The sequence below is a fragment of the Gobio gobio genome (assembly GCF_949357685.1).
Source record: "Gobio gobio genome assembly, chromosome: 11".
Taxonomy (NCBI): Eukaryota; Metazoa; Chordata; class Actinopteri; order Cypriniformes; family Gobionidae; genus Gobio; species Gobio gobio.
In genome coordinates, this window is record NC_137104.1 from 56,839,964 (window position 1) to 56,865,264 (window position 25,301).

The 25,301-nt window shown below is 45.2% G+C and overlaps 2 protein-coding genes across 5 annotated transcripts in view; one reads left to right on the plus strand and one right to left on the minus strand.

Annotated features, from left to right (window-relative positions):
* The window catches only part of scn1bb (sodium channel, voltage-gated, type I, beta b), a 14,129-nt gene extending 245 nt beyond the window's left edge, over positions 1-13,884 (minus strand). Inside the window, exons 1-7 of one of the 3 annotated variants that reach the window (XM_079828356.1) lie at positions 12,716-13,109; positions 12,329-12,585; positions 7,626-7,792; positions 6,656-6,893; positions 5,295-5,436; positions 4,905-4,976; positions 1-1,074 (exon numbers count right to left, since the gene is read on the minus strand). The exon at positions 1-1,074 is cut by the window's left edge and continues 245 nt beyond it. In XM_079828356.1, the coding sequence (XP_079684482.1) occupies positions 4,910-4,976; positions 5,295-5,436; positions 6,656-6,893; positions 7,626-7,792; positions 12,329-12,383 (669 nt within the window). In that variant the 5' untranslated portion in view covers positions 12,384-12,585; positions 12,716-13,109 and the 3' untranslated portion in view covers positions 1-1,074; positions 4,905-4,909. Of the gene's footprint in view, positions 1,075-4,904; positions 4,977-5,294; positions 5,437-6,655; positions 6,894-7,625; positions 7,793-12,328; positions 12,586-12,715; positions 13,110-13,575 lie in introns of those variants that run through there. The other 2 variants (XM_079828357.1, XM_079828358.1) reach the window with 2 other exon arrangements.
* zbtb22a (zinc finger and BTB domain containing 22a) overlaps positions 13,449-25,301 on the plus strand; it is a 16,436-nt gene continuing 4,583 nt past the window's right edge. Inside the window, exons 1-3 of one of the 2 annotated variants that reach the window (XM_079828345.1) lie at positions 13,449-13,478; positions 13,685-13,892; positions 23,094-23,586. In XM_079828345.1, the coding sequence (XP_079684471.1) occupies positions 13,686-13,892; positions 23,094-23,586 (700 nt within the window). In that variant the 5' untranslated portion in view covers positions 13,449-13,478; position 13,685. Of the gene's footprint in view, positions 13,479-13,625; positions 13,893-23,093; positions 23,587-25,301 lie in introns of those variants that run through there. The other variant, XM_079828344.1, reaches the window with a different exon arrangement.

Below are 25,301 nucleotides of genomic sequence, written 5' to 3' on the forward strand. Positions count from 1 at the left end.
CCAAATAGTTATTGGTCTTTATTCACAGAAATATATACTTTCCTTTTAAATTTAATGGGGTTGATATTTGAGCTTAATATTTCTCAAAACTAGTCAAACGCCACAAAATGTTTCAACAAAAGCAGGTTTAATTCAGCAATTATCATTCATAAACATCGCTCATTTCGTAGTTTTAGTACAATATTGTGTAATAAATCTTGCAGATTTCATGCCTACAGAAAATATGCAAAAATATAGCAAACAATAACAGTAATATAAATAATAATTCTTCAATTCTTTAACGATCATTAAGAAATATGATGTTATGCTAAATGATGATGGTTTGAGTTTATGACGAATGATGATTAATAATGTTAATAAACACCTTGAGAAATCAAACAGTCCACAAGATTCAGTTCCACTGCTTTAATCTCTCTCTCTCTCAGCACTGCGTTTCCCAGCATTCCTTTCTGCGCAGGGCTGTGATTGGCCGGTCGCAGTGAGAGCTCTCAAACGAGAAGACACGCCATCACTTACCCACAATGCACTTCAGCACAGAAACCAATCATCTTTACGCTTCACATCATAACTCTGCTACATTGGAGAACTAGGGGTTTATTGTCATATTGCACCGACTGGATTACACAGAGAAGATTCATAAACTCTATCAAGCTCGTATTATAATGCGTCTAGAGGAAGTTTCTCATTCACATTAACGGTTTACTCATGCAATTACAGCATTGCACTGCGTTTGGCTTTCAGATCATCTTATAGTAACTATAATATTCATGTGTGTGTGTGTGTGTGTGTGTGTGTGTGGCGTTGAACTCGATATGTGTCCCGGTCAGCAGAGGCTCCTGCTCTTCACTGACCTCTAGTGCAAAATCAGAGTATTGCGCTTTTCTATCTGCGTGGAGGAATAATGCCGTGATTCCTCCGGATGTGAGGGTCTTGATCCATGCATAGCGTGAAGAAGGTCATGCGGAACAGAGGATCTGATCGTCAGGTGGAGAGAAGAAGAAGAAGAAGAACAGCAGCTGATGGAAAACAGGAGTCAGTGACAGCAGCGTCTGGAGAGAGGCTCCTGGGAGAAACCTGTGGACACCAGAACAAGCTGACCGTCAGTGACCAATCACACTGACCAATCACACACTGACCAATCACACTGACCAATCACACACTGACCAATCACACACTGACCAATCACTGACCAATCACACACTGACCAATCACACTGACCAATCACACTGACCAATCACACACTGACCAATCACACTGACCAATCACACTGACCAATCACACACTGACCAATCACACACTGACCAATCACACTGACCAATCACACACTGACCAATCACACACTGACCAATCACACTGACCAATCACACTGACCAATCACACACTGACCAATCACACACTGACCAATCACACACTGACCAATCACACTGACCAATCACACACTGACCAATCACACTGACCAATCACACTGACCAATCACACACTGACCAATCACACACTGACCAATCACACTGACCAATCACACTGACCAATCACACACTGACCAATCACACACTGACCAATCACACTGACCAATCACACACTGACCAATCACACTGACCAATCACACTGACCAATCACACACTGACCAATCACACACTGACCAATCACACTGACCAATCACACACTGACCAATCACACACTGACCAATCACACTGACCAATCACACACTGACCAATCACACACTGACCAATCACACACTGACCAATCACACACTGACCAATCACACTGACCAATGACCAATCACACTGACAAATCACACACTGACCAATCACACTGACCAATCACACACTGACCAATCACACTGACCAATCACACACTGACCAATCACACACTGACCAATCACACTGACCAATCACAATGACCAATCACACACTGACCAATCACACACTGACCAATCACACACTGACCAATCACACACTGACCAATCACACTGACCAATGACCAATCACCAATCACACACTGACCAATCACACTGACCAATCACAATGACCAATCACACACTGACCAATCACACTGACAAATCACACTGACCAATCACACTGACCAATCACACTGACCAATCACACTGACCAATCACACTGTTTCTGTTCACTGGGCTTTAGCTAACGCTCCCCCGACCCCACTCTCTCCCGACCCCACTCTCCCCCGACCCCACTCTCCCCCGACCCCACTCTCCCCCGACCCCACTCTATCCCGACCCCACTCTATCCCGACCCCACTCTATCCCGACCCCACTCACTCCCAACCCCACTCTATCCCGACCCCACTCTATCCCGACCCCACTCTATCCCGACCCCACTCTATCCCGACCCCACTCTCTCCCGACCCCACTCTATCCCGACCCCACTCTATCCCGACCCCACTCTATCCCGACCCCACTCTCCCCCGACCCCACTCTATCCCGACCCCACTCTATCCTGACCCCACTCTCCCCCGACCCCACTCTATCCCGACCCCACTCTATCCCGACCCCACTCTCCCCCGACCCCACTCTATCCCGACCCCACTCTATCCCGACCCCACTCTATCCCGACCCCACTCTATCCCGACCCCACTCTCTCCCGACCCCACTCTATCCCGACCCCACTCTATCCTGACCCCACTCTCCCCCGACCCCACTCTATCCCGACCCCACTCTATCCCGACCCCACTCTCCCCCGACCCCACTCTATCCCGACCCCACTCTATCCCGACCCCACTCTATCCCGACCCCACTCTATCCCGACCCCACTCTCCCCCGACCCCACTCTATCCCGACCCCACTCTATCCCGACCCCACTCTATCCCGACCCCACTCTATCCCGACCCCACTCTATCCCGACCCCACTCTCTCCCGACCCCACTCTCCCCCGACCCCACTCTATCCCGACCCCACTCTATCCCGACCCCACTCTATCCCGACCCCACTCTATCCCGACCCCACTCTCCCCCGACCCCACTCTATCCCGACCCCACTCTATCCTGACCCCACTCTCCCCCGACCCCACTCTATCCCGACCCCACTCTATCCCGACCCCACTCTCCCCCGACCCCACTCTATCCCGACCCCACTCTATCCCGACCCCACTCTATCCCGACCCCACTCTATCCTGACCCCACTCTCCCCCGACCCCACTCTATCCTGACCACACTCTCCCCCGACCCCACTCTATCCTGACCCCACTCTCCCCCGACCCCACTCTATCCTGACCACACTCTCCCCCGACCCCACTCTATCCCGACCCCACTCTATCCCGACCCCACTCTATGCCGACCCCACTCTCTCCCGACCCCACTCTATCCCGACCCCACTCTATCCCGACCCCACTCTCCCCCGACCCCACTCTATCCCGACCCCACTCTCTCCCGACCCCACTCTATCCCGACCCCACTCTATCCCGACCCCACTCTATCCCGACCCCACTCTCCCCCGACCCCACTCTATCCCGACCCCACTCTCTCCCGACCCCACTCTATCCCGACCCCACTCTCTCCCGACCCCACTCTATCCCGACCCCACTCTCCCCCGACCCCACTCTATCCTGACCCCACTCTCCCCCGACCCCACTCTATCCTGACCACACTCTCCCCCGACCCCACTCTATCCCGACCCCACTCTATCCCGACCCCACTCTATCCCGACCCCACTCTATCCCGACCCCACTCTATCCCGACCCCACTCTATCCCGACCCCACTCTATCCCGACCCCACTCTCTCCAGACCCCACTCTCTCCCGACCCCACTCTATCCCGACCCCACTCTATCCCGACCCCACTCTATCCCGACCCCACTCTATCCCGACCCCACTCTATCCCGACCCCACTCTCCCCCGACCCCACTCTCTCCCGACCCCACTCTATCCCGACCCCACTCTATCCCGACCCCACTCTATCCCGACCCCACTCTATCCCGACCCCACTCTATCCCGACCCCACTCTATCCTGACCCCACTCTCCCCCGACCCCACTCTCTCCCGACCCCACTCTCTCCCGACCCCACTCTCTCCCGACCCCACTCTATCCTGACCCCACTCTCTCCCGACCCCACTCTATCCCGACCCCACTCTATCCCGACCCCACTCTATCCTGACCCCACTCTCTCCCGACCCCACTCTATCCCGACCCCACTCTATCCCGACCCCACTCTATCCCGACCACACTCTCTCCCGACCCCACTCTCTCCAGACCCCACTCTATCCCGACCCCACTCTATCCCGACCCCACTCTATCCCGACCCCACTCTCCCCCGACCCCACTCTCCCCCGACCCCACTCTATCCCGACCCCACTCTCTCCAGACCCCACTCTATCCCGACCCCACTCTCTCCAGACCCCACTCTCTCCAGACCCCACTCTATCCCGACCCCACTCTATCCCGACCACACTCTCTCCCGACCCCACTCTCTCCCGACCCCACTCTCCCCCGACCCCACTCTATCCCGACCCCACTCTCTCCAGACCCCACTCTATCCCGACCCCACTCTCTCCAGACCCCACTCTCTCCAGACCCCACTCTATCCCGACCCCACTCTATCCCGACCACACTCTCTCCCGACCCCACTCTCTCCCGACCCCACTCTCTCCCGACCCCACTCTATCCCGACCCCACTCTCTCCAGACCCCACTCTCTCCCGACCCCACTCTATCCCGACCCCACTCTCTCCAGACCCCACTCTCTCCCGACCCCACTCTATCCCGACCCCACTCTATCCCGACCCCACTCTATCCCGACCCCACTCTCTCCAGACCCCACTCTCTCCCGACCCCACTCTATCCCGACCCCACTCTCTCCAGACCCCACTCTCTCCCGACCCCACTCTATCCCGACCCCACTCACTCCCGACCCCACTCACTCCCGACCCCACTCCCCCCTGTGGTGGATCTCACCTGTGTTATTCTGCGACCTGCACACCGCCGCAGTTGTCTTTGCCCTCAGACGCGATGGCTAAATACTCCGCGCTGCAACACAGAACACACACACCGCATGATGAAAGTCTGAGCCGAGTCCAGGTTTAGTCTTGCATCCTCTTCATACCGTTGCAGAATGTAACTATAGTATCGTCCAGCTCTAATCTGATGAATGCAACTATCAAGCAGGACGATTTTAAGATAATAGACAATACTTTACAATATATTATATAGATTATTGTTGTTTCATCATGACACGCGCCTGTTTTCTGTCGGAGGCTGATAAATGAATGTCCTGTATGAATATTCCATGCAGAGCTCCTGAACCTGCGGGTTTAGTGGTTACAGAAGCTCAGTTTGGCCACTCACGCGCTGGCTCTCAGAGCTTCCTCTCCCGCGGCGGCGATCTTCCTGTAACAGTAGATCATCTCCACCAGCAGCCAGAGCTGCAGCCCGATGATGGACACGTACATCATCACCTCCGACACGATGGACGCCGTCCCGCGCGTGGCTGGGACACACACCACACACACATTTCAGAAACGTGCAGGCTAGAATTTTTCATTTTGTTTACACCGAGACCAGTCGCTCTATTAGTAATATCTGCTGACTTTATCAATCTTAGTTGCATAATATGCCAATGGTGATGGCTCAAAAATGAGAAAAAGCACTTTTTCCCCCAAGTTTGTGTTTCTGTAACTCAAGAAATATTACAGATATCTCAATGTCCTTTTAGATGTTGGTTCTTTATAAACTTTTCTTTTGGTGTCTTCATTTTTAAGGCTCTATATGGTTCAGATCCAAAGATATGAGGATCTCAATGCGGCTCCAGGAGTGAATTGCTGAATTTGACCCATTTTCAGTGGTTGTAAACCAAATGTTGGTCACTTTGCATAGAGCTGATATTTGTAAGCTCCTGATTGGTAAACGCGGCGCGAAATATCCGGCAAAGTTCAGATTTTTCAACTTGAGCGATTCGCACGAATTGCGCGTTCAAAACGCTCAATTTGCGTCCTTCTCGCCGCCTCAATCGCCCGAATCTCGCCGCCTCATTCGCGCGAGTCTCGCCGCCTCAATCGCCCGAATCTCACCGCTTCAATTGCGCGAATCTCGCCGCCTCAATCGCCCGAATCTCACCGCTTCAATTGCGCGAATCTCGCCGCCTCAATCGCCCGAATCTCACCGCTTCAATTGCGCGAATCTCGCCGTCTCAATCGCCCGAATCCCGCCGCCTCAATAGCCCGAATCCCGCCGCCTCAATCGCCCGAATCCCGCCGCCTCAATCGCCCGAATCCCGCCGCCTCAATCGCCCGAATCCCGCCGCCTCAATCGCCCGAATCCCGCCGCCTCAATCGCCCGAATCTCGCCGCCTCAATCGCCCGAATCTCGCCGCCTCAATCGCCCGAATCTCGCCGCCTCAATCGCCCGAATCCCGCCGCCTCAATCGCCCGAATCTCGCCGCCTCAATCGCCCGAATCTCGCCGCCTCAATCGCCCGAATCTCGCCGCCTCAATCGCCCGAATCTCGCCGCCTCAATCGCCCGAATCCCGCCGCCTCAATCGCCCGATTCTCGCCGCCTCAATCGCCCGAATCTCGCCGCCTCATTCGCGCCGCAGAATGCCATTTCGCGTCTCTACATTGACTTAACATGTAAATCACTCGTGCGAATCGCGTCCGGTGTGAGCGCAGCACTAGAGTGCTTTGAGCAGGGTAAGCCCCCCGAGCCGTACCTTTGCCCACCACAGTGAGGTGCACCTCTTTGCTGGCGATGGTGGAGAACTCGTAGTGCTGGTAGCTCAGGATGCGGTTGAAGATGCAGCGGTAAACGCCCGAGTCGTTGAAGGTGACGTTCAGGATGTCGACAGACGCGTCCTGGAGGTCAAAGGTCTTCCTGCTGCCGTGCCACTCCATCCGGTCCAGAAAGCGCTCGTCGATGATGTTGGACTCCTGTCCGTCATAGCTATAGATCTGCCCACCAATCAGATCAAACACACATCTCAGAGAACACACACATCTCAGAGAACACACACATCTCAGAGAACACACACATCTCAGAGAACACACACATCTCAGAGAACACACACATCTCAGAGAACACACACATCTCGGGGAACACACACATCTCAGAGAACACACACATCTCAGAGAACACACACATCTCAGAGAACACACACATCTCAGAGAACACACACATCTCAGAGAACACACACATCTCAGAGAACACACACATCTCAGAGAACACACACATCTCGGGGAACACACACATCTCAGAGAACACACACATCTCAGAGAACACACACATCTCAGAGAACACACACATCTCAGAGAACACACACATCTCAGAGAACACACACATCTCAGAGAACACACACATCTCAGAGAACACACACATCTCAGAGAACACACACATCTCAGAGAACACACACATCTCAGAGAACACACACATCTCAGAGGACACACACATCTCAGAGAACACACACATCTCGGGGAACACACACATCTGACAGCGGAGACATCAATAAATACAGTGGAAAAACTTAGTGTGAGTGTGTGTGTGTGAGAGTGTAAGTGAGTGTGTGTGAGTGAGTGAGTGAGTGAGTGAGTGTGTGTGTGTGTGTGTGTGTGTGTGTGTGTGTGTGTGTGTGTGTGTGTGTGTGTGTGTGTGTGTGTGTGTGTGTGTGTGTGTGTGTGTGTGCTCACGTGAGTGAACTCGTCCTGTCCTCTTGCTCTGAAGTGCCAGTCTACTGTGGCTGTGGCCTCCACTTCTCCTCTCATCTTACAGGAGATGCAGCCGAGCTTAAAGGGTTGACCAGCGACGGCCTCAGTGTCTGAGTCGACCTCCGCACACGCACCGCTGCACACAGACACTGCACACACACACACACACACACACACACACACACACACACACACACACACACACACACACACACACACACACACACACTTATTCATCACTCCCAGAGGGCCCAATTTTGTGTCAAATTTATTATTTATTTAAATGTATTTATTTGAACCAAATGATACATTTTATTAATTATCATAAATTTATTCATTTTAATCTGTCACTCCACGATGCCCTGGGACCCCTGTCACTCACTTGCAGCCCTGGAGGGCCCCTGTCAATATTTGTTTAATCAAATTATATTTATTTATCATTATCATCAATTTATTCATCTTAATGTCACTCGCTGGCGGCCCCCGAGGACCCTGGACCCTAATATTTTTGTCAAATGTATTATTTTAGATTAATTTATTTGAATATGTAATGATTTATTTTAATAAAATGTTTTTGTTTTTTTACATCAAATTTTATGTATGTATTAATTTATTATTTAAATTTGTTTTATTAAATTTTTACATTAAACTGATAATAATAAATAAATAACATTCGTTCATTTTAATCTGTCACTCCACGAGGGCCCTGGACCTAGGGCTGTAACGATTTGATCGAAAATAAAAACCTTGAATAATTGAACATTTGACCTCGATTACGATTAATGAACGATTATTTTGCCAATTTTTTTTTTTTTTTGCCCTCATAAGGTTGAGTAAGTTCACTGATAAAGTTTGTACTGTAAATATTTTCTACTATTAAAGGTGGAATTTTTTTTTCTAATGAAAAAGTGCATTATGATTTTAAAATACTTGAAGGAAACTTTCAGCAGTTATTGTCTATGGGGCAGATTTCTGCTTGTTGTAGATCAGATACATTAACACATAGGCCTACATTACATTTATCTGAGTGCATTAATGAGAGAGTGTGTGTGAATTACTCACACCGTCTCTATTCATTATGAAGCTGTGGTTTGTTCTTACTTCAAAAGGTATTAAATGTAAGCCTATAACGGTTGAGTTTCTGAGCTACTTTAGTGACTTTACTTTAGTCACAGCTTCTGTCTGAGTGTTCGTTTGTCACAATAAATCAGGCATTAGTTCAACATAACACACATCTGATGGTCGAAACTCGCTTTAATGTTCAAACTGGCAGGGCTTAAACCACATACAAATGACAAGCTGAGGCCGCAGGTGCTAGATCTGCCTTCAGGGCGCGCGCTCTTCTCTGAGTCACTGAATGGAGAAGTTTTCCGTATTGTTGTTGTTGAATAGTTCACAATCGCTTTAAATGTGGAAACTGGCAAGCCTTTAAACGCATTTACTTGACAAACTTTATGAGCACGAAAGTGAAAGCGGCTTCGGGGCTTGCGCGCGCCGTCTGTGTGTGTGTGGCAGCTATAAGAACGGCAATTAACTGACCTGTATAAACTGTGTAAAACAATCAGCTACTATAGTGATTCTGGGCATCTATAAACACAGATAACTGCTCCTGCATCTATAAGCACTGTAGCGTCTGGAGTCGCTCTTGACATGAGATCAAAGTGGTGGGTCGTTCGAGAAACACCAGAGATGCAGATCTTTTGCACAGCTCTGCCTATGAATTAGTATTAGCATATAAATGAGTGTAGTGGTGCCAGTTGAGGCTGGCCAAATGGCCGCACTATCACCCTTACGACCAGCGGAGACAACGCAGGCCGTGCCGTTATCACCTTGTGAGGAACTTCAAATAGATTCCTATCACACACACAGACAGACACACACACACACACACAGACACACACACACACACACACACAAGTATTCCTCTTCATATTAGCCTTTAATTTAACCATCCCAGAAATATGTGATGACCCTTGTGTTATATGTATGTTGACCACAAAGTATATATTTGTATGTGTGTGTGATGTTAATCCTAAATGCTCAAAATGGCTCTGTAAAAGAGATACACTGTCTTTCATGCATTTAAACACAGGCATGTTTGATGTCTAAAGGTTTCTCTTTCTTTGTCCCAGTCAGTGGTGCAAAGTAGATGATTATGAGATGTACCTTTTAGTAGGTTTAGCCCTTTTTGAGCGAAACTTTACTAATTCTGACTCCCGGCAAGAACATTCCATTGAGTAATAAAGTCAGAACAAAGAAACTCTCTCCCGCCTGAAATTCACACCAACGATTGGTTGCCGCCGGGAAAGTGGGCGTAGTTTAATGGATCTCAAAAGACAGTAACACAAGCATATCGGGGCTCAGTCATCTTGCAAGGACTCGGACGAGACGAACTTCTTTTTCTTTCTTTCCTTCTCGGCAAAGACACGCGCTCTAACCTTTAAATTTCCCGCGAACCGACCAAAGGACCTAACAGAGAGAGAGCTGCAGCGCACGGAAACTCTGAGAAACTCCAGCGCACTCATCTTGCTTAATTCAACACAAAACCCCATGCAAGTATCAATTCTATCGAAATTTAGATGCGTTTTAAGATTTGTGCCCCTGTTTTCAGGCGATATTCGTTGCTGGCTCTCTGTGGTTATTTGTCTGTGAAATTGCCATTACCCTGTCCTACCTCTATCTCTATCCTCTTCTTTCCCTTTCGTTATTCTGTATATACATGTATTCTTGATTGTAGTCGTATGTAATCCTAGCATTAGTTATTAAACCAGTTTATCCATGTTTAATTGTCATTGTTTCTGCTCACAAAACACGAGTCACTTTAATGTTTAAGATCTTGCTACAAGCCTACACAGAGTATTATTGAATACGTAAATTAATATCGGGTTCGGAAAGTTACCCTTCGTGGCAGAAGGATAACCTTTCTGAAGATTAGATGAGAAAGAATAGACCTGGTGAGTGGATGAAGAATCTCTGCTCGTTCTTCAAACGGAACGGAGGGGAATTTTGAATCAGCTCCCTAGGTTGTTCTGTGATTATTTAATATAGATATATCTGTGGTTAATTGCAATAATTTGTTGTTAACCATATATATATATTGTATATCGCACAAAATACCGAGGTTAGGTATCCCCCTTTTGGGTGATTTTGGAGATTTGTGATTAGATTATAACCCATTGTGATTGATCATAAATCCCCAAATGTTAATACCCATAATTTCCTATTGAGCTAATTTTTAATTTAAATATGTAACCCTAAGACCCTACAGCACAGATAACTGCTCCTGCTTCTGTGTGTGTGTCTGCAAACTGCACTTGATGTGACTGACGGGGCGGAGTCACGTGAAAACCCAAATAACCCACATGGGAAAAATACGTCGTCAGAGGTTCTGAATGTCGGTTTCGGTTATTTTTCGATTAATCGTACAGCCCTACCTGGACCTGTCACTCGCTTGTGGCCCCTAGACCCCTGTCATTCGTTTTTGGCCCCTGGACCCCTTGTCACTCATTTTTGGCCCCTGATGGGCCCCGGACCCCTGTCACTCACTTGCGGCCCCCAGACCCCTGTTCTAGTGCATTTTAATCTGTCACTCCACGAGGGCCCCGGACCCCTGTCACTCATTTTTGGCCCCTGAAGGGCCCCAGACCCCTGTCACTCACTTGCGGCCCCCAGACCCCTGTTCTAGTGCATTTAAATCTGTCACTCCACGAGGGCCCCGGACCCCTGTCACTCATTTTTGGCCCCTGAAGGGCCCCAGACCCCTGTCACTCACTTACAGCCCCTGAGGGCCATGGACCCCTGTCACTCACTTACGGCCCCTGAGGGCCCTGGACCCCTGTCACTCACTTACGGCCCCTGGACCCCTGTCACTCACTTACGGCCCCTGAGGGCCCTGGACCCCTGTCACTCACTTACGGCCCCTGAGGGCCCTGGACCCCTGTCACTCACTTACGGCCCCTGTCAATATTTGTTTAATCAAATTATATTTATTTATTATTATCATCAATTTATTCATCTTAATGTCACTCGCTGACGGCCCCCGAGGACCCTGGACCCTAATATTTTTGTCAAATGTATTATTTATTTAGATTAATTTATTTATTTTAAAATGTTTTGATTTATTTTAATAAAATGTTTTTGTTTATTTACATGTATTAATTTATTATTTATTATAAACATTTTTATTATATTTTATATTATTTACATTATATTGATAATAATAAATAAATAACATTCGTTCGTTTTAATCTGTCACTCCCTGAGGGCCCTGGACCCATCACTCACTTTCGGCCCCGGACCCCTGTCACTCACTTGCGGCCCCTGTCACTCATTTTTGGCCCCTGAAGGGCCCCGGACCCCTGTCACTCCGGACCCCTGTCACTAATTTTTGGCCCCTGAGGGCCCCGGACCCCTGTCACTCATTTTTGGCCCCTGAGGGCCCCGGACCCCTGTCACTCATTTTTGGCCCCTGAAGGGCCCCGGACCCCTGTCACTCCGGACCCCTGTCACTCATTTTTGGCCCCTGAGGGCCCCGGACCCCTGTCACTCATTTTTGGCCCCTGAGGGCCCCGGACCCCTGTCACTCATTTTTGGCCCCTGAGGGCCCCGGACCCCTGTCACTCATTTTTGGCCCCTGACCCCTGTCACTGATTTTTGGCCCCTGTTCTAGTGCAGATCAGACTCACCTGAGAATGCGCAGAACACACACAGCAGCAGCAGGCGTCTCACACACTCCTCCATGACGCTCACAGCAGACACACACTGTCTCTCTCTCTGACCCGTCTCTCTCTCTGACCCGTCTCTCTCTCTCTGGGCTCCTGTGGGGCGGGTTCTAGAGTCCACACTGACGGGTCTTCATGTCCTGAGGTCCTGATGATGCGATGGAGGCAGATGTTGGAGGCAGATGTTGCGTCGGGCACGCGCAGAGGATGCGCCCTCGAGCCTGATGAGAGAAGAGCCCGCGATCAGTGTTTAGATCCTTCACATGCATCCGCGCGCATGCATCATCATCACCATCATCATCATCAGTGTAATCACGCGCACGGGTGTGTGTGTGTGTGTGTGTAACTTGCCTTCTGACGGTGTGTGTGTGGTGCTCCTCACGCGCTACGCTGATGTGTGCGGGCCGTTATCGGTGCTCTTGCACGCCATTCTGCGCGAGGGGCTCGTTCACGCGCTCGCGGAGCTCTGACGCTCCGACTGATGCATTGCGGTAAAAAATCCCGGGCCGCGCGCGCACCGCTACCGAATGACGTCACGACGCTCCAAAACTCTCACAAACGCAAAATATATGATTATTTATGAGCATGAGCTCTAATAAACGGGGATTGTGCTCTCATAAACAGACCTATCAGAGATCAGCTACCTGACATTATATTAATAACTGCAAAAATTGAACAAGAGCAGGTGAATATGTGAGGAAAGATGTAATTTGTTAAATAATTCCTGGACGTTCTTCAGTCGGACAGCAGGTGGCGCGCGCGGGCTGCAGCACTGCCCAGATCGTGAATATTAATAAAGCCACGCACACGCGCGTCATGTGACGCATCGCGATTAATATTCATGAGCCCGACATTCTCTCTAGCAGGATTGGTTCACAGTCAGGGTCACGTGGATGCGGCAGAGTCTATTCCATAGAAACAGACGCGCGCGCGATTGATTAAGCGTTTAGATTTCACTCACGTGAGACACTATGACCACACACACCGACAAAACTATAACACACGCGAAGAAAACGTATAAATAAATGAGTACTGTGTGTTTAAGGAGGGGCGTGTCCTCGAAAGGGGGCGTGTCTGTCTCTTCCGCAGCAGAGCTCCATCACAGTGAACGCAGGTGAGGTTATAAACACATTCATATTTCCATATTTCAGCTTCATAATCGACTTAAAACGAGCCGATGGTTTGACTCGAGCTCATGTTGATGTACACACCGAGATTGTGCGGTGATCCGCGGGCCCGAACCCGCGCGGCACCGGAGAACGCGCGCTCTCGGATGTCTGATTGTTCCTCCGCGGTCGCGGGTGTTTTTCTCCCCGGTAGGATGGAGCAGATCCTCGGCCGCCCGAGCGCGCCCCCGGGCCCGGTTCTGCAGGTGTGTTTCCCCAGCGCGCGCGCGTCCGTTCTGGAGAATCTCAACCGGCAGCGCGAGGAGGGTCAGCTGTGCGACCTGTCCATCCAGGTGCAGGGTCACGTGTTCCGCGCGCACAGGTGTGTGCTGGCCGCCTCCTCGCCCTACTTCCATGACCAGGTGAGTGTGTGGACCTGACGTCATCTCGTTTGCATATTAACGACGGTTTGATTTTGAATTTGTGTCCACTACTGGCCATTAAATCCACCATAGAGTTGTCCATTCGTGTTGCATTGTGGGATATGAAGTTGCCTGGCGTGTACACAAAGTCCACTTCAAAATGGCGGCGGGGATCCCCTGAGGGGAAGTTCTCAAGTGTCTAAAAGTGGAGTGGAACTGCGAACATATCATTCGAGTCATACAAAAACACTCAATCTTGAGTAACTGTGTGTGTGTAATGCTTAAAACAGCACAATTGATTCATTGAACATGAATTTAATGGGATGTGTGTGTGGGATGAGTCCTCCCCGATGACCAAACTGGTGCAGTGTGTAGTATTTATGAGGATCTAGTGACAGAAATGCAGTATAATACACATAATAACTCTATTCTCAGCGTGGGAAATAAAGAGCTTTATGTGTTTATTATCTTAGAATGAGCCGTTTCTCTCTACACACACCGCGGAGACAGTGAAGCCGCCATTTTGTGCCGCCAAGTTTCTACAGTAGCCCAAAAGGGACAAACTCTGCTGTCTCAGACGACATTTGTCCATTTATCGGCCAATACTTCGGTTATCGGCTTCCAAACCGTAGTGAAATCTCTCCAGCAGCTTCACACACACACACACACACACACACACACACCAAACTTCAGCTTCACACACAACTCTATCCTGAAGGTGAGTTTATACGTCATTTAAAACATGCACAGGGTTTCGTACATTAAATATCATGTGTTTTAAATGATCTAAACATCCTTAAATCAAGAGACATTTACTTGACATGCAAAATTAATCTTGTTTTCTCAGAAATTGAACAAAATTAAGTGAGTTTGTGCTTAAACCAGTGCTGGAAGTGTGGCGGAACCAGCACCTCTACATTTACTCTTAAAGGGATAGTTCACCCAAAAATGAAAATGAGCCCATGATTTCCTCTCCCTCAACTCATCCGAGGTGTGTGTGACATTCTTCTTTCAGACGGATAAAATCAGAGTTATATAAAAAATGTTCCGGCTAATCCCAGCATTATAATAGCAGTAATATTTGCTCTGTTTTTGAAGTCCATAAAAAGTGCATCCCTCCGTCATATAACTGCTCCACACAGCTCCGGGTGTTAATAAAGACCTTCTGAAGCGAATCGACGCGCTTGTGTGAGAAAAATATTCATATTTAAAACTTTATTTCATTTTTTCTATGGCTTTGCATCCGCCGCGCCATCACTTCCGGTGAATAAGGTCAAAATACCGGCGCGATCATAGATATATACATAGATTGCTCATTAGTGCCTGCGCTGATCGTTCGAATGAGGCATCTACGTATATATTTCTATGATCATGCCAGTATTTTGACCTTATTCGCCGGAAGTTATGGCGCTGGGAACACTAGATGACATTCGTCTGATAAGAGGTAAAAAAAATAACAAATACTGTTGCGTTTCTCGTAGAAACCGATGGTTTCGTGTCTTAAGACAGGGGTTTTCAAACCGGGGTCCGGGGACCCCCAGGGGCCTCCAGAAGGTTCTATGGGGTCCCCAGAAAAATTCAGAAGATAAAAAGACAAAGTAAAAATGGATAAAGTCTACCGAACATTCGAACGCTTTCAGTTCTGAATGTTTCTCTCCTTTCTTGCCGTATACATACTTTCCAAAATTGTATATTGTAACCAGTGTTAATTTTGAATTAGTTTTAGTCATATTTTAGTCTCCTGAATTGTTTTTAGTTTTAGTCGACTAATTCTACAGTAGTTTTAGTCTCCTAAAATCTAATGAGTTTAGTTAAATTGTAATACATTAAGCATTACATAACCGACTGTCACTTTTTGTTTTTGACATTAAAAATACACGAAAGAGCTCAATTCACTTTGAGCTTCATCTATATAGTTTTTATAACTTTGTAATTTAGTTTTAGTCAGTAGGCCATATCAGGTTAAGCTAAAGCTTCAAATAAGTTTGTTTATTTATTAATTTTTATTTCAGTTAACATTTATTTAATTTCAAGTAATGAAGTTTTTTTAAATGGTTTTAGTTATAATATTATAACTTAGTTATATAATATATAACTATTATAACCCTGATACTTTATTGAATATGTGTCTAATACTGGTCTTTCCTCCTGACTATGAATTAAATTGGAATTAAATTAAATACAGTTTATTGTGTAACCAAAAACGAATATATAATGCGTGACTTTTAATTATAAACAAGCTGGAAATACACCAGGACTCTTATTTTGAAATGTCTGCGCCTCTACTGCAGTTGCAGGAGCTCATTCAAGTTCAGGAGATAAAATCTCTGTCTAAAACATATTACTATATAAACATCGTAAAGTAAATGTGCGCATCTGTTACACAGGACATTAGTTCTGACCCCATCTCTTCCCTAATCGTCCCGAACATTTTCCTCTCGTTTTTATTTGTTGACGAAAATGACAGTAAGTTTTCGTCATAGTTTTTGTCATCCAACACTAGTTTTTATTTAGTTATCGTCTCGTTTTCGTCAGTGAAAAAAGGTTGTTGACGAAAATTATTCGTCAACGAAATTAACACAGATTGTAACACAGTTCGTAGTTATGGGAAGAAGGCGTGAACCGGCGAACGTTAAAAAAAACATAAAAAATTAAACTGCTTACATACATTTATTGTGAAAGTTGCTTCTACAAATCATTTTTAATTGAAAATGTCTGCTTGAGGTTTATACATCCAACATTAAGTATAGCCAAGTTAAGTTTGGAAACTTACTATTTATCGAACAGTTTGAATGTTTTTTTCCATACATACAAAATATAGAGATGGATTTTAGAAACGAAATAGTCAAGCAAAGCCACACGAGCATTCTGGAGACGATCGATACGAGCGCATCTGGAAAATAGCGGAGCAGAGGGAGCAATAATTCTGACTAAAATATACATATTTCTAAAATATTTGTTGTTGGACAGTAAATGTAAATATATTTGTATGAAAGTGACCATTATGGAGAAATCAAGTATTCTAATATGCTTTTATTTTAATTTTTAGTTTAGTGAATTTAAAAACAAAATGATTGTTTTTGGCCACCGTATAAACCCCCTTTTTGCACAATATTGTATTTGAGGACATCAGGGGGCAGGATGTGGAATAAAATGATTATTAAAATAAGTGCTAAAATAAGTATTATTTTTTTCCAAATAGAAAAACGTAGAAAATACAGGGATATATACCGTTTATCACCATTCAAACAAAAAAGTATTGGGTTTACAAAATTGAATGATTCTGACAGTTTTTGCCATTGAAATGACCCTGAATTCACCCCATACTCTTCAAAATCATAACTAAATTGCATTATGTTGCTTGAAACCCCAAATATTATAACAATTAACAATTGTTCAGTTATTTGTAACAATGTCATTGTAAAAATGCTTTTTGATAGTAACTTAGCTATTTTTTTCAAAAGGGTAGCTTGAATGTAACTTAACTAGTTTAACTTGTAAGATAAAGTAGTTCTATTTAGATCAAATCATGCCTCTCCATTGAGCTTTAAAATTGTGTCTTATAGATAAAGAAATCAACAACAAAAAAACAAAACTACCCCGTTCAAATGCTGATGCAGAGAGAATGTTTTCTGTGGTTAACCACTGAAGTGTGTGTGTGTGTGTGTGTGTGTGTGTGTGTGTGTGTGTGTGTGTGTGTGTGTGTGTGTGTGTGTGTGTGTGTGTGTGTGTGTGTGTGTGTGTGTGTGTGTGTGTGTGTGTGTGTGTGTGTGTGTGTGTGTGTGTGTGTGTGTGTGTGTGTGTGTGTGTGTGTGTGTGTGTGTGTGTGTGTGTGTGTGTGTGTGAGAACATGAGCTAACTCAGCTGATGAAGAGGGGGAAGCTTTATAAACTCATGATGACCACATTTACTAGAGTTTATCATGTATTAATTGTGGTAAATGTTGACTAGTTGTAGATTTCTAATAGATAATCAGTGAAGGGAATGAAAGAAAAATGGTAAGACTTTAGTTTAGGCTCCAATTCTCACTATTAACTAGAGCTTATTAGTATGCATATTAGGATATTGGCTGTTTATTATTACCTATAAAGCAAATATGAATGCCTCATTCTGCTTGACCATATTGTACATCCCTTAATCACACAATGTAGGCAGGTTTATAATCACTGAAGTCCCAGATGCGAGGTTCCCCCGAGAACATGTTGATTTCTATGATCTGCATATGTGCAGATGTTCTGAACAACAAAAAATGAGATAACAATAACTTGAACAGCATGTCAGTGGCAGATATGACTGATAAAGTTTGTCCATTTTCATCAGTGAGGACAGTAAACACACGTTTAACTGATATTTATATGTTTTATGAATCATTTTCGAAGGCTACCAGGAAAGGTAACTAAATGTATTAAATTAATTCACAATATGCACACATTTATTACTAATATTATGCCCAATACAAGCTGAAAAAGCTGAGCTTTTTATCTACTGAAAGCTACAAATGGAATTATATTAATTTAATTCATAAAAACTATTAATCGTATGCCTAATCTGAAGAAAACGGCTTTGTTAATTTTTCTTGTCTGTTAATTATATTATAAATGACATTACATAGGCCTATTTCAAATCGAATTTTAGGGGGCCTACAGAAGTTTAGGGATTTCTATCATTTGAATGATTTTTCTGAACACATGGCAGATATTTGCTCTAGTTTTAATCATTAAATCACTTTCTCAAGGTGTCATGTCTGTAAGAATCTCTCAGGAGATTCAGCCCATATTCTAGAGTTCGGGACACGAGTTTTAACTTTATTACAGGGTTCCCACTCGTCCTGGAAAACTGATGACACATTTTTTAGTCCTGGAAAACATGGAAAATTACAGAAAATGTAAAATGTCCTGGAAAATCTTGTTGTTGTCTGGGAAAATTCTTTAAAAAAAGTTATTTCTTTAGCCGAGTATAAAGAGTTTATCGCTGGCCCAAACAATTAGCGCTAGTTGCAGAAGCACATGTTGAGTTTGATGCGTGCGAGTAGTATTTTGAATAATGATGTTTAGTCTTGTGTTGCCGCTTGCAGCCGTTAGCTAATGCTAATGCTAATAACTGCTCAAATGTATGCAGTGTATGTTAACTCGTAAGCTGCTACATATCACATAATTTTGATAGAAAGTCACATTTGTGTGTTATAAAGTCAGAATTGCGTGATATAAACTCGCAATTCTGACTTTTTCTTCACAATTGACTTTTTTGCGCAGTTGCAAGTTTATGTCTTGCAATTCTGACTTCTTTTCTCAGAATTGCGAGATCTAAACTGCAATTGCAAGTTATAAAGTCCAATTCTGAGGAAAAAAGAATTGCGACAATTTTCGCGTTTATATCACAAATATGTAAACTCGCAATTGCGAGAAAGTCAGAATAGTGAGATAAAGTCACAATTACCTTTTCTTTCTATTCTGTGGAGTAAACAAGCTTCCATAGTCATAATGTATGATTAAGAGCTCATGTTGAAAAATGCTGGATTGTTAAGTAATGGCGATAAACTGTACGGCTTTTAAAGACTTCGAAAGCAATATTTGGCATGATCCTTGTCTTTTATTCCCGCCGTAGTAAAATTGAAAATGTACTGGAAAATGGTTGCTGAAAAAGAGCGGGAACCCTGTATTAGCTTTCTGTAAAATGAATGTAAAAGTACTGGATGTGTATTTTGAAATGAACTCGTTGAGATTGACTCTAGAGAACATGTCAGTTTCTGTCATCGCTGGTATAAACACTGACTGATGACGAGAGAAAGACTAAATCAATCCAGATTTCAATGTATGCAAATGAGCGCTTATTTAAATAGCGTCTGATTTGCATATTTCAACACAGCATTTCAGAAAACTGTGGAAGTTTAGTCTTCAGATAAAGGAGTGGTTCACTCCAGAATTAGAATATACACACCTCCATCTCATCCGAGATATTCCTATAGTGCCTTCAGCGGGTCATCGGGTTTAAGGTCCAGTCAGAGAGCTCGACACGACCTCATTTCAGAGACCGGCCAATGGTTGGCTAGATAAGAGCGTTACTCCTCGCCTTAAAGGGATAGTTCACCCAAAAATGAGCCCATGATTTACTCTCCCTCAAGTCATCCGAGGTGTGTACGACATTCTTCTTTCAGACGAATAAAATCTGAGTTATATTACAGAAGTCCTGGCTAATCCAAGCTTTAGAATTAGATTCATTGTTGCTCTGTTTTTGAAGTCCATAAGAAGTGCATCTGTGCGTCATATAACTGCTCCAGCGGCTCTGGGGTGTTAATAAAGGCCTTCTGAAGCGAATCAACGCGTTTGTGGAAGAAAAATATCCATATTTAAAACTTTATCAAGTAAACTTTCGGCCTCCGCCTTCTGTGGAAAAGTGTTGAATGTTGAAAGTGAAACTCAAGATGTGTTCGTAACGTCATGACGAGCGGAGCTGAGCGTTAGTCTTTCCATCCGCAGGGGAACTTTACACACTAAATACCGGTATGTATTTTATTTCAAACGGTACGATATCATGATTTTGCTCATTTCGGTATATGCTGCTGTTCCGAAGTTAACCGCTAGTTGGCAAACCGGCAAATGTGGTGCCATAGAGGAACAAAATAAATACAGCAGTTGAATCTCACTCAACACGCACAAAACTCATTAATAAAGAGAGGATTAGACGTGAAGTTTGGAATTACTTTGCTTCTAAAACGGCTGAAGAACCATCAAACCTTGTATAAGACATTAATCGACAGGTGAGGGCATAAATCAAACCATCTAATTTAGACATTTATTTTCTTTTAACACTCGTCAACGCATATTGTTTAAATATCTCCAGCGTTCGTTTCAACCAGTGATGTTTAGATTTCATAATATTTGCACGCATACTATTGCACTATATACATTCGCGAAGGACATAACCGAATGTGTTTATGTGACGACTCACTAAAGATGGACATTTTTTACATTATTTTGTGTGTATTTGACTAAGGAATAACAACTTAATTTGGAATGCGCGAGCTCTTTAGGCTTGTGTGTGTTGTTGGTATGAGCACAAAGAAAACTCTCTCTATTAGCTCCCATCCCATGTATTACGAAATGCTATAAAATCGCTCATGTTCAAATTGGCGAGGTTTAAAAAGACGTGGGCAGTGATTTCCGTCAGCTCCCGAAACGACGCGCAGATTTTGTGAGCAGATTCTGCTCATTTTGAGAGCTAGAGAAGGAGACGCGCAGTATTGCTGAAATTACTGCACAAGAAAGTTTCCAAATGACTGATTTGATAATCTTTGTTGATTAATTTAATAATAAACATTTGCGTTAATTTCCTGCTTTATAAACCCCAAACCTGCGAGAGTGAGTAAAATTATGCGCAATACCCGCGCCAAAATTCAGACCCTGTGGTATCGATTTAATATCGGTACTTCGGTATTAGATTGTGGTACCGTAGACAAAACTGTGGTATCGAGCCATCCCTAATTAGCCTGACGTCGTCATACTCAGTTCTAGTCAGAATATGAGTCTGATCTGCTCTGTTGGGCTGTGATTATGGGGTGTGTTTCAACCGAACCAGGAAAGACCTCAATTGGATAGACCTACAACCAATCAGAGCAACGGAGCGACGCATAACATTAGTTGTCAAATGTCAACAGAACTCAACTGACCTGTGTTGCCAAGTCCACGGGTTGAAGCGACCCCAATTATGGGATATACAAACCCAGGAATGCGAATTTTAGCAGCAGCCCTGCCAAAATAACACATATTTTACCTAAAGACTAAAGTTACAAAGTCCATCTCACTACAGCGGCTCTACAATAACTTTATGAAGACGAGAATAGTTTCTGTGCGCAAAAAAACTGTAAATAACGACTTATATAGTGATGACGATTTCAAAACACGGCATCATGAAGCTTCGAAGCGTTATGAATCAGTAAGTCGATTCATGATACGGATCGTGTGTCAAACTGCAAAACTGCTGAAATTTGGCGATACAAACTGCTGAATCGACTCACTGATTCATAACGCTCTGAACCGCTGAATCGACTCACTGATTCATAACGCTCTGAACCGCTGAATCAACTCACTGATTCATAACGCTCTGAACCGCTGAATTGACTCACTGATTCGTAACGCTCTGAACCGCTGATTCCGCTCCAAACTGCTGAATCGACTCACTGATTCATAATGCGCCAAACTGCTGAATCGACTCACTGATTCATAACGCTCTGAACCACTGAATCGACTCACTGATTCATAACACGCTGAATCGATCACTGATTCAAAACGCTCTGAACCGCTGAATCGACTCACTGATTCAAAACGCTCTGAACCGCTGAATCGACTCACTGATTCAAAACGCTCTGAACCGCTGAATCGACTCACTGATTCAAAACGCTCTGAACCGCTGAATCGATCACTGATTCAAAACGCTCTGAACCGCTGAATCGACTCACTGATTCATAACGCTCTGAACCGCTGAATCGACTCACTGATTCATAACGCTCTGAACCGCTGAATCGATCACTGATTCAAAACACTCTGAACCGCTGAATCGACTCACTGATTCATAACGCTCTGAACCGCTGAATCGACTCACTGATTCATAACGCTCTGAACCACTGAATCGACTCACTGATTCATAACACGCTGAATCGATCACTGATTCATAACACGCTGAATCGATCACTGATTCATAACGCTCTGAACCGCTGAATCGACTCACTGATTCATAACGCTCTGAACCGCTGAATCGATCACTGATTCAAAACACTCTGAACCGCTGAATCGACTCACTGATTCATAATGCGCCAAACTGCTGAATCGACTCACTGATTCATAACGCTCTGAACCACTGAATCGACTCACTGATTCATAACACGCTGAATCGATCACTGATTCAAAACACTCTGAACCGCTGAATCGACTCACTGATTCATAACGCTCTGAACCGCTGAATCGACTCACTGATTCAAAACGCTCTGAACCGCTGAATTGACTCAGTGATTCATAACGCTCTGAACCGCTGAATCGACTCAGTGATTCATAACGCTTCAAACCGCTGAATTGTCATTAATGACCGAATTTACATTTTCGGCTGAACTAACCCTTTAAGAAAAGTTTTTGGGAATACAAAATATTCGTATATTTTTTCGTAAGTAAGAAATGGCCAGTTAAGGATGTTTTGTGACTCCGCCCCCAGGTCCTGCTGAAGAACGTGACCACGGTCTCCCTCCCGTCGGTCATGGACCCGCTGGCCTTCGAGAGCGTCCTGAACTCCGCCTACACCGGCCAGCTCAGCATCGTGCGCGATGACATCATCAACTACGTCACGGTGGCCAGCTTCCTGCAGATGTGGCACATCGTGGACAAGTGCACGGACATCCTCAAGAGGTCGCGACCCCTGGCCCAGGTCAGCCCGGGCGGCGCGACCCCGTCGAGCCATCAGTCGCCCAGCAGCTCCGACTGCTGCTTCGCCGACCCGGAGGATGGAGGCGAGGTGGAGAAGCGTCCGCAGGCCGCACTGCCCCCTCTGGCCACATGGAGGCGCCCTCAGAACCGGTGGAGCCGCGCCGGCCTCGCCTTCCCCCTCCGCCCCGAGGGCCCCGCCCCCATCGAAACGCCCCGAGGGCCGAAGGCGGAGCAGCGGGTGGAGGCGGACGAGGGGGTGGGGGTGAAGCGGGAGGAGCAGGCCGGTGAGTGGAGCTTCTTCATCACGGCCGTTTAGCTCCGCCTCCTCCTCAACTGTCAGACCTGCAAACTCCTCAGAGTAACAAAGGTGACAGTGTCGCCGGGGGGGGGGGGTTAATATGCAAATGACACATTTCTGAGCGTGACGTAAAGAGAATGACACATTTAATATTTAAAAAATTATTTTATTTACAACACGGAAACGCCTGGAACTCAAGGAAGTGTTGTGACGCTCGACACAAAAAATAAAAGACTGACAGTAGGAGTGTAACGGCACACTAAACTGACGGGACGTATTTCGCTTTTGAAATCACGTATTTCACTTTTGAAATCACGGTTCGGTACGTATTTCGCTTTTGAAATCACGGTTCGGTACGTATTTCGCTTTTGAAATCACGTATTTTGCTTTTGAAATCACGGTTCGGTACGTATTTCGGTTTTGAAATCACGGTTCGATGCGTATTTCGCTTTTGAAATCACCTATTTCGCTTTTGAAATCACGGTTCGGTACAAAATCACGTATTTCGCTTTTGAAATCACGGTTCGGTACGTATTTCGCTTTTGAAATCACGGTTCGGTACGTATTTCGCTTTTGAAATCACGTATTTTGCTTTTGAAATCACGGTTCGGTACGTATTTCGGTTTTGAAATCACGGTTCGATGCGTATTTCGCTTTTGAAATCACCTATTTCGCTTTTGAAATCACGGTTCGGTACAAAATCACGTATTTCGCTTTTGAAATCACGGTTCGGTACGTATTTCGCTTTTGAAATCACGGTTCGATACGTATTTCGCTTTTGAAATAACGTATTTCGCTTTTGAAATCATGGTTCGGTACGAATGTCGGTTTTAAAATCACGGTTTGATACGTATTTCGCTTTTGAAATCACGTATTTCGCTTTTGAAATCACGGTTCGGTACGTATTTCGGTTTTGAAATCACGGTTCGATACGTATTTCGCTTTTGAAATCACCTATTTCGCTTTTGAAATCACGGTTCGGTACGTATTTCAGTTTTGAAATCACGGTTCGATACGTATTTCGCTTTTGAAATCACCTATTTCGCTTTTGAAATCACGGTTCGCTACGTATTTCAGTTTTGAAATCACGGTTCGGTACGTATGTCGGTTTTGAAATCACGGTTCGGTACGTATTTCGTTTTTGAAATCACGGTTCGGTACGTATTTCGTTTTTGAAATCACGGTTCGGTACGTATTTCGGTTTTGAAATCACGGTTCGATACGTATTTCGCTTTTGAAATCAAGGTTCGGTACGTATTTCGTTTTTGAAATCAAGGTTCGGTACGTATTTCGTTTTTGAAATCACATATTTCGCTTTTGAAATCACGGTTCGGTACGTATTTCGTTTTTGAAATCACGTATTTCGCTTTTGAAATCACGGTTCGGTACGTATTTCGTTTTTGAAATCACGGTTTGCTACGTATTTCGGTTTTGAAATCACGGTTCGGTACGTATGTCGGTTTTGAAATCACGGTTCGGTACGTATTTCTTTTTTGAAATCACGGTTCGGTACGTATTTCGGTTTTGAAATCACGGTTCGATACGTATTTCGCTTTTGAAATCACCTATTACGCTTTTGAAATCAAGGTTCGCTACGTATTTCGCTTTTGAAATCACGGTTCGGTACGTATTTCGCTTATGAAATCACGGTTCGATACGTATTTTGCTTTTGAAATCACGTATTTCGCTTTTGAAATCATG